The sequence below is a fragment of the Cervus canadensis genome, chromosome X (assembly GCF_019320065.1).
Source record: "Cervus canadensis isolate Bull #8, Minnesota chromosome X, ASM1932006v1, whole genome shotgun sequence".
Lineage (NCBI taxonomy): Eukaryota > Metazoa > Chordata > Mammalia > Artiodactyla > Cervidae > Cervus > Cervus canadensis.
In genome coordinates, this window is record NC_057419.1 from 58,979,302 (window position 1) to 58,993,213 (window position 13,912).

Sequence of the window (13,912 nt, forward strand, 5' to 3'; positions counted from 1 at the left end):
ATGTCTTCTTTGGAGAAATGTCTGTTTAGTTCTTTGGCCCATTTTTTGATTGGGTCATTTATTTTTCTGGAATTGAGCTGCAGGAGTTGCTTGTATATTTTTGAGATTAATCCTTTGTCTGTTTCTTCATTTGCTATTATTTTCTCCCAATCTGAGGGCTGTCTTTTCACCTTACTTATAGTTTCCTTTAAGCCAACTTTTTCACTCTCCTCTTTCACTTTCATCAGGAGGCTCTTTAGTTCCTCTTTGCTTTTTGATAAAAGGGTGGAGTCATCTGCATATCTGAGGTTATTGATATTTCTCCCAGCAGTCTTGATTTCAGCTTGTGCTTCCTCAGTCTGGTATTTTGCGTGATGTACTCTGCATATAACTTAAATAAGCAGAGTGAATATACAGCCTTGACGTACTCCTTTCCCAATTTGGAAGCAGTTCATTGCTTCATATCTGGTTTTAACTGTTGCTTCTTGACCTGCATACAGGTTTCTCAGGAGGCAAGAAAGGTGGTCTGGTATTTCCATCTCTTAAAGAATATTCCAGTTTGTTGTGATCCACATAGTCAAAGACTTCAGTGTAGTCAATGAAGCAAAAGTAAATTGTTTTTTCCGGAATTCTCTTGCTTTTTCTATGATCCAATGGATATTGGCTATTTGATCTCTGGTTCCTCTGCCTTTTATAAATCTGGCTCGTACATCTGGAAATACTTGGTTCACATACTGTTGAAGTCTTGCTTGGAGAATTTTGAGCATTACTTTGCTAGCATGTGAGATGATTGCATTTGTGCAGTAGTTTTAACATTCTTTGGCATTGCCTTTCTTTGGGATTGGAATGAAAACTGACCTTTTACAGTCCTGTGGAAACTGCTGAGTTTTCCAAATTTTCTGGCATATTGAGTGCAGCACTTTCTCAGCATCCTCTTTTAGGATTTGAAATGGCTCAGCTGGAATTCCATCACCTCCACTGTCTTTGTTCATAGTGATGCTTCCTAAGGCCCACTTAACTTCAGACTCCAGGATGTCTGGCTCTAGGTGAGTGATCATACCATCGTGGTTATCTGGGTCATTAAGATATTTCTTGTATAGTTTTCTGTGTGTTCTTGCCACCTCTTCTTAATATCTTCTGCTTCTGTTAGGTCCATACCATTGCTGTCCTTTATTCAGCCTATCTTCCCATGAAATGTTCCCTTGGTATCTCTAATTTTCTAGAAGAGATCTCCAGTCTTTCCCATTCTGTTGTTTTCCTCTATTTCTTTGCATTGATCACTGAGGAAGCCTTACTTTATCTCTCTTTGCTATACTTTGGAACTCTGTATTCAGATGGATATATCTTTCTTTTTCTCCTTTGCCTTTTGCTTCTCTTCTTTCTTTTTTTTTTTTTGTCAATTTGTAGGGCCTTCTCAGACAACCATTTTGCCTTTTTGCATTTCTCTTTCTTGGGGATGGTTTTAACCACAGCCTTCTGTAAAATGTTACAAACTTCCATCCATAGGTTTTCAGGCACTCTGTCTATCAAATCTTATCCATGGAATCTATGTGTCACTTCCACTGTATAATCATAAGATATTTGATTTAGGCCATTCCTGAATGATGTAGTGGTTTTCCCTACTTTCTTCAATTTAATTCTGAATTTTGCAATAAGGAATTCATGATCTGAGTCATAGTCAGCACCCGGTCTTGTTTTTGCTGACTGTATAGAGTTCCTCCATCTTTGGATGCAAAGAATGTAATCAATCTGATTTGGGTGTTGACCATCTGGGGATGTCCATGTGTGCTATTGTCTCCTGTATTGTTGGAAGAAGGTGTTTGCTATGACCAGTGTGTTCTCTTGTCCAAACTCTGTTAGCTTCTGTCCTGCTTCATTTTGTACTCCAAGGCTAAACTGCCTTTGGTTGAGTCTCTCCTGCAGAGGCATGGATCAGCAGTGGCCACCATGGGGACAGGGGCTCTGGCTGCAACAAACCTAGGTTCTGCGTGTGGCATAACTCTTCTTGAAAAAGGTTGCCTTAACCCCATCATAGAGCCATCAAGCAGATGACCCACAAACTGGAGAACAATTATATCAAAGAAGTTATCACACTGTTGCAAAAGATGTAGGGCCCACAACAGATTCCCCAACCTGGATTTCTGGCAAAGCGACTGAGAATCTAGGGAGCCCTGAGTAATCTAGAGGAAGAGAATAGAAGTTTAGATGTGAGGGGCTCTGAATAGTGGATTAATTGACCAGTAAAAACCATTATCATCCCTCTGTAAGGCAGTTGAGCAGATATCCCAAGAACACTCAATATGTTTATTATGCCCTTAAGCCTGGTAACTCCCATCAGGCTGTGTGGAGTAGTGGGTGGCATTAGAGAGCCCTGAGTTCAAATGCCAACATCCCATTTACTAGCTCTCTTGTCTTGGGCAACTTACCATCCCAAATCCCCAATTTCCTTTTTTACAAACGGAATAATAATACCCATCCTTTTAAGCTTTCCTAAGGTAAAAGCAATATAATAACTTGAAAAGAAATTTTTGAATACTGAAAGAAAAAAATTCTCCTATCATCAGTTACCCACCTAATATAATTCTTTCTGTGGTTCTGTGCCATTGAGGGTCACTTTTTGAGCCAGGAGCCACAGGCAGTGTTAATAAAGGAGAGAGAATGAAGACAGGAACAGGCTGAGGTCAGAGGCCAGGGTGTGGATCAAGAATAACCATGGGATGGATGAACTGAGGCAGACGAGAAAGCCAGCTAGAGAGGTAGAATAAAGGAGATACCTAATCTGAGTAATAGATAATAGTTAGACAGAACCTGAGAACCAGAAAGTAGAGAGCAAGTTGGAGGACAACAGTGTGCCCTAGAGTGGCTTCCTTCCAAAATTTTAAGGCTCTTTCACTTAGGCAGGCTTCAGTGGTCCCAAAGAGCCTTGAAACTGTACTCTTGCCAATTTTGTTTAGTCACATGCATGTGTATTTTGAAATTTCATCTTAGTGTATATACCTTTTTGTTTTTTACCGAGTATCTTCAACATTTTCTGTGTCACAAGTCTTCATAATGATTCCTTTTAGTGTCTGCCAAATAGTCCAATTTCACTTGTACCCAGAAAACATACCCATGTGTATTAACTTTTTGCTTCCTTAACTTATTTCCTTAGAATAAAGTGGGATCACTGAGCACGATGATATGCAACTGTGAATTAACAACCAGAAATAGGCTTTATTTTTCTAAGGAAAGAAATAAACTGCAGTTCGTCCCATCTCCTGCCTCTTCTGGAACTGATGAGGAGACCCTATAGAGTTATGTGCTCCAATATGAGAGCCATTATTCCCATGTGACTGTTAAAACTTAATTTTAATTGATTAATTAAAATTAAACAAAATTCAAAATTCAGTTCCTCACTTGCATTAGCCATAGTTTGAATGCTCAGTATCTACATGAAACAGAAGACATTAAGAAGATGTGGCAAGAATACACAGGAGAATGATACAAAAAAGATCTTAATGACCCAGATAACCATGATGGTGTGATCACTTACCTAAAGCCAGACAACATGGGGTATGAAGTCAAGTGGGCCTTAGGAAGCGTTACTACAAAAAAAAAAAAAAAAAAAAAAAAAAAGCTAGTGGATGTTATGGAATTCCAGCTGGGCTATTTCAAATCCTAAAAGATGATGCTGAGAAAGTGCTGCACTCAATATGCCAGCAAATTTGGAAAACTCAGCAGTGGCCACAGGACTGGAAAAGGTCAGTTTTCATTCCAATCCCAAAGAAAGGCAATGCCAAAGAATGTTCAAGCTACTGCACAATTGCACTCATTTCACATGCTAGCAAAGCAATGTTCAAAACCCTCAAGCCAGGATTCAACAGTATGTCAATCAAGAACTTCCAGATGTGCAAGCTGAACTTAGAAAAGGCAGAGGAACCAGAGATTAACTTACCAACATCTGATGGACCATAGAAAAAGCAAGGGAATTCCAGAAAAAAAAAAAAAAATCTACCATTGCTTCATTGACTACGCTAAAGCCTTTGACTGTGTAGATCACAAGAAATTGTGGAAAATCCTTAAAGGGATGGGAATACCAGGCCACCTTACCTGCCTCCTGAGAAGCCTGTGTGAGGAGAAGAGACAACACTTAGAACTGGACATGGAACAATGGACTGGTTCCAGATTGGGAAAGGAGTAGGTCAAGGCTGTATGTTGTCACCCTGCTTATTTAACTTATATGCAGATTATGTCATGGGAGATGCCAGACTGGATGAAGCTCAAGCTGAAATCAAGATTGCCAGAAGAAATATCAATAACCTCAGATATGCAGATGACACCACCCTAATGGCAGAAAGCAAAGAAGAACTAAAGAGCCTCTTGATGAAAGTGAAAGAGGAAAATGAAAAAGCTGGCTAAAAACTCGACATTCATAAAACTAAGATCATGGCATCTGGCACTCCATGGCATATAGAAGGGGGAAAAGTGGAAGCAGTGGCAGGTTTTATTTACTTGGGCTCCAAAATCATTGTGGATGGTGACTGGAGCCATGAAATTAAATGACACTTGTCTTTTAGAATGAAAGCTATGACAAACCTAGTCAGTATATTAAAAAGCAGAGACATTACGTTGCCAGCAAATATCCATATAGTCAAAGCTATGGTTTTCCAGTAGTCATGTATGGATGTGAGATTTGGAGTATAAAGAAAGCTGAGCACTGAAGAATTGATGCTTTTGAACTGTGGTGGTGGAGAAGACTCTTGAGAGTCCCTTTGACTGCAAGGAGATCAAACCAGTCAATCCTAAAGGAAATCAACCTTGAATATTCATTGCAGGGACTGATGGTGAAGCTGAAGCTCCAATATTTTGGCCACCTAATGCGATCTTACTCATTGGAAAATACCCTGATGCTGGTAAAGATTGAAGGCAGAAGGAGAAGGGGATGACAGAGGATGAGATGGTTGGATGGCATCACCAATTCAATAGACATGAGTGAGCAATCTCTGGGAACTAGTGAAGGAGATGGAAACCTGGCATGCTGCAGTCCATTGGGTCATAAGATGTCAGACACGGCTGAGGGACTGAACAATAACAAATCTACATGTGCCTGGTGGCTACTGTATTATAAAGCATAGGTACAGAAGATTTCCTTCATTATAGAAAATGTATTGGGTAGTGCTTATCTAGAGTTATTTTGTTTTGTTTTGTTTTTTCTGGATGTTGTGGTATGAGACTTCCCTGTTCATTGGGACTGTTTAGCATTTCTGTCTCATGTCCACTAAATGCTAGTGGTACTCTCCCTTGAATCAATCTAACAGCTAAAGCCTGCCCCACATTTGCAAATGCTCCATCAAGGAACTCAATTACCCACATTTGAGACTCACTGAGCTTTTATGTTAGAAGAATCCCCTACCTTTGTGGGCATATCTTCACGTTGTTTCTGCCTAAAGAGAGGGAAACTTAGAAAGATGACTTAACAAGATAGCCCTGGCTCAGGGTCTAACTCTGTACTCCATTCCCTCTTTCCTTCCTCCTCCTGCTGATCTGTTTCCTCCATTTGGGGGACTGCAGGAACAAGACCCTACAGATGGAAAAGATCAAAACCCGTTTGAAGGCTGAGTTTGAGGCCCTTGAATCAGAGGAGAGGCACCTGAAGGAATACAAGCAGGAGATGGACCTCCTGCTACAGGAGAAGATGGCCCATGTGGAGGAACTCCGACTCATCCACGCTGATATCAATGTGGTATGTAGCTGGCTGCCTGAAGCCTATTTCTGGGCACTTTGAGGAGGAATAGACTGTAGTGAGTGTTGTGACCTCTCCTCAAGATGTGACTGTGGCCAACTTAGAGGAGTAGACATCAGGCTGTGGTGAAATGGAAGAATCTAGGAGTTCTGAGATCCAGCCCTGGTTCTGTCACTGATTGACTGTGTATCACTTGGACAAGTTCCTTCTCTCTGGGCCTCATTTTCCCTCTCTGTGCCATGAGAGGGATTCAGTCACTTCTGAGGTCTTACTCAGCTCTGATGTGCTCTGATTCTGGGAGTCTGGGAGTTGAGAGCTAGCCTTGGGGAAAAGCAGAGCAGGCAGATACCTCTGGTGGTGGGATTGGTGGGGGGGAGGACTGAGCAGGCAATTGCCTCTGGGGTTTAACTTAAATTTAGGGCTCCGAAGCTTTCAACTAGGCCAAACAAATCATCTTTGCCAGCCTACAAAGCTGGGGCTCCCTCATTTGAGTCTCTCTTTTGGAGAGACTCTTAGAATGTGGGGAATGAACTGCCTGCTAAGGTGATAGGTTTCCCACTTTTTAGAGTTATTAAAGCACAGTCTGAATGATCACCTGTCTGGGCAATGGTATTGGTGATTCCTTCACCAGGAGGGAGATTCGAGGTGCTGATCTGTAAGGCTCTTTCCAACTCTTAGAGCCTATAATAATGAGAAATAGTTTTGTTTTGTTTTTAAATTACATTTGAAGGAGCTAAGTTCCCATTCTTGGGAAACTCATTTCTCTGGCAATATTTATTTCCTGATATTGCCAGGCCTAGGATCTTAAAGGAAATATGAATGCAATTTGGATAATAGTTACTTGGGATTTTCTGTGTCACAAGATCACAGGATATGAGGGTCTTATTAAGAGTTGGCAGTTCTGCTACCAGCTAACCAAGGATAGAGAAAAACCAAGATATGAGTCACAAAGGGACTGAAAATCTGGACCAGTGGATCTCAAACTTGAACATGCCTCATAAGTCACCTAGAGGTCCTATTAAAACACAGATTGTTGGACTCCACCCCAGAATCTCTGATTGCTTATATCTGGGGTGGTACCTGAGAACTTGCATTCCTAATGAGTTCCCAGCTGATGCTGCTTATCTGGTAACTGCATTTTGGGAAACACTGATCTAGGAGAAGGGCCACTGGCCTGGGAGACAGAAGCCCTGGGGCTTTCTCTAGATTTTGTTCCTAAGAAACATTTCTCTGAGGTAGTTCCTTCTCTCTGAGTCTCAATTCTCTGACCTGTAAAACGGTGGTAGTGTGTGTACTTCATGAGTTCTAAGGACCATCCCACCTTTAAGGTTCTATATTTGAATAATAATTACCATTTGTTGAGCTTTTGGGGGCTTCCCTGGTGGCTCAGCAGCAAAGAATCTGCCTGCCAATGCAGGAGGTGTGGGTATGATCCCTGGGTCAGGAAGATCCTCTGGAGAAGGAAATGACAACCCACTCCATTATTTTTGCCTGGGAAATCCCATGGACAGAGGAGCCTGGTGGGATATAGTCCATAGGGTAGCAATGAGTTGGACACGATGTAGCAACTAAAGAACAACAAACAAAACTGAGCCTTTACTCTGTGATAGCCCCTATACTGAGCGTTTATATTAATTCAGTCATTGAATCTTCACCAACATTATATGAGATAGGTACTGTTATTATCACCATTACATAGATGAAGAAACTGAATTTTGACAAGAGTCACAAAGAATATGTGGTGGATTCAGAAGTTGATCATAGATTGGTCTGGCTCTGGAGCCTGTGATTTTAACCACTCAGCTGTAGAGCCTCACTGAGAATCTTGGAGTTTTTTCTGTGTGCCTACCTCACTCTGTGTTCCAGATGGAAAACACTATCAAACAGTCTGAGAATGACCTAAACAAGCTGCTAGAGTCTACCCGGCGGCTACATGATGAGTATAAGCCACTGAAGGAACATGTGGATGCCCTGCGCATGACTCTGGGCCTGCAGAGGCTCCCTGACCTATGTGAAGAGGAGGAGAAGCTCTCCTTGGAGTAAGCTGCCTGCCTCCTGTCCCTGCAACACACACACACACACACACACACACACACACACGTATGTACATATACACACATAAAGCCTGTCATAGCCCCAGGCCAGTCAGTGGCTGACTTATTGCATGACCTTGGGTAAGTCTCTGTGTTGGGCTGTTAGATGATTAGACTAGAATTACTAGATGGTTTTCAAAGTTCTTTGTGCAGTTTTGAGAATATAGGACTATGTCTATGACTTTATGTGTCTGTGTGTCTGTGACTTTTAAGAGGACACTTCCCAAGTCAAGGCCTAAAAGATGTGTCCAGAAACCTTTGAAAATACAGAAGGGTGAGCTTTCATGGCCTCCAGAGACTAGCTTAGAACTTTGTCTTAAGATTCAGAGTTAAGAATTAGGCTTACTTTAAAGAGACACAGAGTTCAGTTCAGTAGAAGGAAGCAAACTTCCTTAAGGTAGAGCAGGTTGCCTGTGGAAGTGATGAGCTTCTTATTCCTACAGGTATGTCAGCAGAGGCCTGAGGACACTTAATAGGAATACTGCAGAGGAACTTGGGATGGAGGGTAGGCAAATGCCCTTCGAGAACTTAGAGAGCCCTGGGATTTCTTGATTTTCCTGAGTCTGTCAGAGCCAAGGAGCAGGAAGATTACCTTTCCCAACAGACAGTGGGCCTAGTATGCATGGAGAAGAACCTTGTGCTGGAGAGGGTGCAGGAACTTTCTACAGCGAGCCACAGCCCAACCCTCTTTATTCTGTAGCATGGAGTCCTTAAGAGGGATAAGATTATCCTTGCTTTCAGAATGATCCAGCTAGTGTCTCTTTTCTCCAAAGTTACTTTGAGAAACAGAAAGCAGAGTGGCAGACAGAGCCTCAGGAGCCCCCGATCCCTGAATCCTTGGCCGCCGCAGCCGCTGCCGCCCAACAACTCCAAGTGGCTAGGAAGCAGGACACTCGGCAGACAGCCACCTTCAGGCAGCAGCCCCCACCTATGAAGGTGAGTGAGCTGTGTATTGACTGTGGAGGAAGCAAGGTATCCTCAAGCAGCCCCACAGAAGATTGGGTCTGGTGCTTTGGTCTTATTTGGGGTCTTCCTAAAACAGCTTTTGTTTGGGACACAGAAGAAAAGGTCGTGTATGCTAGAGGAGATCCACTGGTCTCACCTTGTATTCCCAGAAGAGTTAGAATACAGGAATGTTGGTGGGCTCTGCTAAAGTATAATTTTCAAAAATCTAGAAACATGACTCAGAAAATATATAGTGAGTGTATATCATTAACGAGGGAACAAGCACCATTACAAATCTATTCCAAAAGCATTAGAGGAGCAAATGATTATATAGTCAGGAAAGGAAAGGAATGCTGAAATAAGTTTGCAATGTTAAATCCAGAAATGGTTAATGTCCTATAGAGCAATAAAACTGTAATCTTTGCGATTACCTTTTCTTTGGAACACACATAATTTGAATCTCTACTGGGCAAAAACTATTTGTGGTTTGCCAACATTAAGTCATAGAATCTGGACCCTGATCAATAGTAAATAATCAAATAGTATAGTATGTAATGGAAAAGTATTTATACTCAATGGAACAGAATAGAGAGCCCAGAAGTAAACCCACATACCTACATTCAATGTCTTCAACAAGGAGGAAAGACTACACAATGGAGAAAAGACAGTCTCTTCAGCAAGTGGTGCTGGGAAAGCTGGACAGCTACAGGTAAAAGAATGAAATTAAGACACTCCCTCACACCACACACAAAAGTAAACTCAAAATGACTTAAAGACTTACATATAAGGCATGATACCATACAACTCCTAGATGAGAAGATAAGCAAAAAATTCTCTGACATAAGTCATACCATTGTTTTCTTAGGTCAGTCTCCCAAGGCAATAGAAGTAAAAGCAAAAATAAACAAATGGGATCTAATCACACTTACAAGCTTTTGCACCACAAAAGAAACCACAAACAGAAATGAAAAGTCAAAATATGAACTGAAAGGAAATATCTGCAAATGATGGGACAAACAAAGGCTTAATACTCAAAATATAAAAATAGCTCACACAATCAATAACAAAACAAGCAATCCCATCAAAAAATGGGCAGAAGACCTCAATAGACATTTCTCCAAAGAAAATATACAGATGGCCAATAGGCACATGAAAAGATGCTCAACATCACTAATTATTAGGGAAATGCAAATAAAAACTACAATGAGGCATCACCACACACTGGCCAGAATGGCCATCATTAAAAATTCTACAAGAGTTCTGCTGACCACTGCCAACGACAGACCCTCTAATCATCTGTTGCAATCCAAGGAGGCCTGTCCATGTGGCAGGCAATATCAAGGTTCCACTGAGTCAGAGATCTCCATTGTGTTCTTGCACACTGGCTTTTGGAACTCAAGTAAAGGTCCTTTCATTTCAGGTGAAATTCCTCTTGGTAGATTGGGCCTAGGCTAGTCTTTGGAGAGAGATCAAGCCCTGAGCTTTTGGAGTGGGAGCATTGACTCGAAGACCCTAGACTACCAGAGAACTAACACGAGGGAGTATCAAATAGTGAGAACTCACACAAAGGAAATCACTTGAATACAATACCAAGCATCACCCAACCAGCAATAGCACCCTATGCAGGATGCCTCATTTAAACAACTAACAAAACAAAAATACAAACCCAATTATCAGTAGACAGGATTACCACCTCACTCAGCCTTGTCCACCACAGGAAAAAAATACAAACAAACAAAAATTCAGCACCAATATCTACCTATATGAAGCATACACAAACCACTGGACCAACCTTCGGAGGACAGAAACAAAAAGGAATAAAGAATTCAACCTCAAAGCCTGGGAAAAGGAGACCTCAAACACAATAAGTTAAAAAAAAAAATAATGAAAAGGCAGAGAAATACTACACAAACTAAGGAACAAACTAGAAACACAGAAGTCCAAATAAATGAAGAGGAAATAGGCAAACTACCTGAAATATAATTCAGGATAATGGTAGTAAAGATGATCAAAAACCTTGAAAACAGAATGGAGAAAATTCAAGAATCAATAAAGACCTAGAATAATTAAAGAATAAACACACAGAGACAAACAGCACTACTACTGAAATTAAAAATACTCTAGAAGGAATCAATAGCAGAATATCTGAATCAGAAGAACAAATCGGTGAGCTGGAAGACAAAATGGTAGAAATTACTTCTGAAAAGCAGAATAAAGTAAAAATAATGAAAAGAACTAAGGATAGTCTCAGAGATTTCTGGGACAATATCAAATGCACCAACATTCGAATTATAGGGATTCCAGAAGAAGAAAGGGTATTACAAAATTTTTGAAGAGATTATAGTTGAAAATTTACCCAACATAGAAAAGAAAATAGTCAATCAAGTCCAAGAGGCACAAAGAGTCCCATACAGGATAAACCCAAGGAGAAACATGCCAAGACACATAGTAATCAAACTAAAAAAGACTAAACACATGGAAAGAATATTAAATGCAGCAAGGGAGTAGCAACAAGTAACATACAAGGGAAACCCCATATGCTTAACAGCTGGTCTTTCAACAGAAACTCTGCAGGCCAGAAGGGAATGGCAGGATATATTTAAAGTATTGAAAGGGAAAAATCTACAACAAAGATTATAGTACCTGGCAAGGATCTCATTCAAAATTGATGGAGAGGCTCCAGGCTGCAGCACTAGTAGGCTTGGCTGGGAAGAGCTGATCTTCTCCCTCCCAGGCAGATCTCCCACATTACAGACATATTCTTTACAAGTTGAGCCACCAGGGAAGCCCAAGAATACTGGAGTGGTTAGCCTATCCCTTCTCCAGCAGATCTTCCTGACCCAGGAATCGAACCAGGGTCTCCGGCATTGCAGGCTGATTCTTTTCCAGCTGTGCTACCAAGGGAGCCCCAAAGGTTGGATTATATAGTCTCTATTGCTCTATTTTCAAGTTCACTAATCTTCCCTTTGTCATCTCCATTGTGCTATGGATCCCATCCAGGGGAAATCCTTAGATAGCGGAGGAATAGGATGGGGAGATCACTTTATCCCCCACAAAATCATCAAAAGATCATATGAATCCTGAGCAAATTCCACAAAACCACTTCTGAACGCTCACAAAGGACAACAGGCACACAGAAAGGTAGCCCGTTCTCTTTGAAAGGAGATGATTTTATCATCAGTGCTGTATGGATGGAGAAGTCTAGAGACTACTCTAAGAATAACACTGAAAGCCAGAGGCAGGAGGCTTAAATCTGGAGCTTGAGAACACCAGAAAACTCCTGATTCCAGGGAATGTTAATCAACAAGAGCTCATCCAAAAGCCTCATACTTACACTGGAACCAAGCTACACCCAAGAGCCAACAAGTTTCAGAGCAAGACATACCAAGCTAATTCTCCAACAATCCAGGAACATAACACTCAGTATTAAAATACAGGCAGCCAAAAGTCACACCAAACCCATAGACATATCAAAACTCACTACTGGACACTTCATTGCACTCCAGAGAGAAGAGATTCAGCTCCACCCACCAGAACATGAACACAGGCTCCCCTAGCCAAGAAACCTTGGCAAGCCACTCATCAAACCCCACTCACAGGGAGTAACCTCCACAATAAAGAGGAACCACAAAATTCCAGCATATAGAAAAGCCACCCCAAACACAGCAATCTAAACAAGATAAAAAGACAGAGAAATATTCAGCAGGTAAAGGAACATGACAAATGCCCAACAAACCAAACAAAAGAGGAGGAGATGGGGAGTCTACCTGAAAAAGAATTCAGAATAATAATAGTAAAAATTATCTAAAATGGTCAAAACAAAATGGAGTTACAGATAAATAGCCTGGAAACAAGGATTTAGAAGATACAAGAAATGTTTAATAAGGACCTAGAAGAAATAAGAGTCAATAAATAATGAATAATGCAATAACTGACATTAAAGGCACTCTGGAGGGAAACAACAGTAGAATAATTAAAGCAGAAGATAGGATAAGTGAGGTGGAAGATAGAATGGTGGAAATAAATAAAGTAGAGAGGAAAAAAGAAAAAAGAATTAAAAGAAATGATGACAACCTCAGATTTCTGGGACAAGGTTAAACGTCCCAACATTTGAATCATAGCATTCCCAGAAGAAGACAAAAAGAAAGGCCATGACTTGAGGAGATAATAGTTGAAAACTTCCCTAAAATGGGGAAGCAAGAAGCCACCCAAGCCCAAGAAACCCAGAGAGTGCCAAACAGGATAAACCTAAGGTGAAACACCACAAGACACTTATTAATAAAATTAACAAAGTTCAAGCACAAACAGCAACTATTAAAACAGCAAGGGAAAAGCAACAAATAACACACCAGGGGATTCCCATAAGGGTAACAACTGATCTTTAAATATAAACTCTTCAGGCCAGAAGGGAATGGCAGGACATACTTAAAGTGATGAAAGAGAATAACCTACAACACAGATTACTGTACCCAGCAAGGATTTCATTCAAATATGAAGGAGAAATCAAAAGCTTTACAGACAAGAAAAAGCTCAGAGAATTCAGCACCACCAAACCAGCTCTTCAGCAAATGCTAAAGGATCTTCTCTAGACAGGAAACACAGAAAAGGTGTATAAACTCGAACCCAAAACAACAAAGTAAATGGCAGGAGATTATACTTATCAATGATTACCTTAAATGTAAATGGGTTGAATGCCCCAACCAAAAGGCAAAGACTGGCTGAATAGATACAAAAACAAGACCCCTATATATGCTGTCTACAAGAGACCCACCTCAAAACAAGGGACACATACAGACTGAAAGTGAAGGGCTGGAAAAAGATATTTCACACAAACGGAGACCAAAAGAAAGCAGGAGTAGCAATACTCATATCAGATAAAATAGACTTTGAAATAAAGGCCATGAAAAGAGACAAAGAGGGACACTACATAATGATAGAAGGATCAATCCAAGAAGATATAGCAATTATAACTATATATGCACCCAACATACGAGCACCACAATATGTAAGGCAAATGCTAACAAGTATGAAAGGGGAAATTAACAGTAACACAATAGTAGTGGAAGACTTTAATACCCCACTCACACGTATGGATAGATCAACTAAACAAAAATTAGCAAGGAAACACAAACTTTAAATGATACAATGAACCACTTAGACCTAACTGATATCT

At 40.7% G+C, this 13,912-nt stretch overlaps 1 protein-coding gene across 2 annotated transcripts in view; it reads left to right on the forward strand.

Annotated features, from left to right (window-relative positions):
* ZC4H2 (zinc finger C4H2-type containing) overlaps positions 1-13,912 on the forward strand; it is a 66,704-nt gene that overhangs the window by 37,482 nt on the left and 15,310 nt on the right. Inside the window, exons 2-4 of one of the 2 annotated variants that reach the window (XM_043459307.1) lie at positions 5,530-5,701; positions 7,568-7,740; positions 8,568-8,730. In XM_043459307.1, the coding sequence (XP_043315242.1) occupies positions 5,530-5,701; positions 7,568-7,740; positions 8,568-8,730 (508 nt within the window). The remainder of the gene's footprint in view (positions 1-5,529; positions 5,702-7,567; positions 7,741-8,567; positions 8,731-13,912) is intronic. The other variant, XM_043459309.1, reaches the window with a different exon arrangement.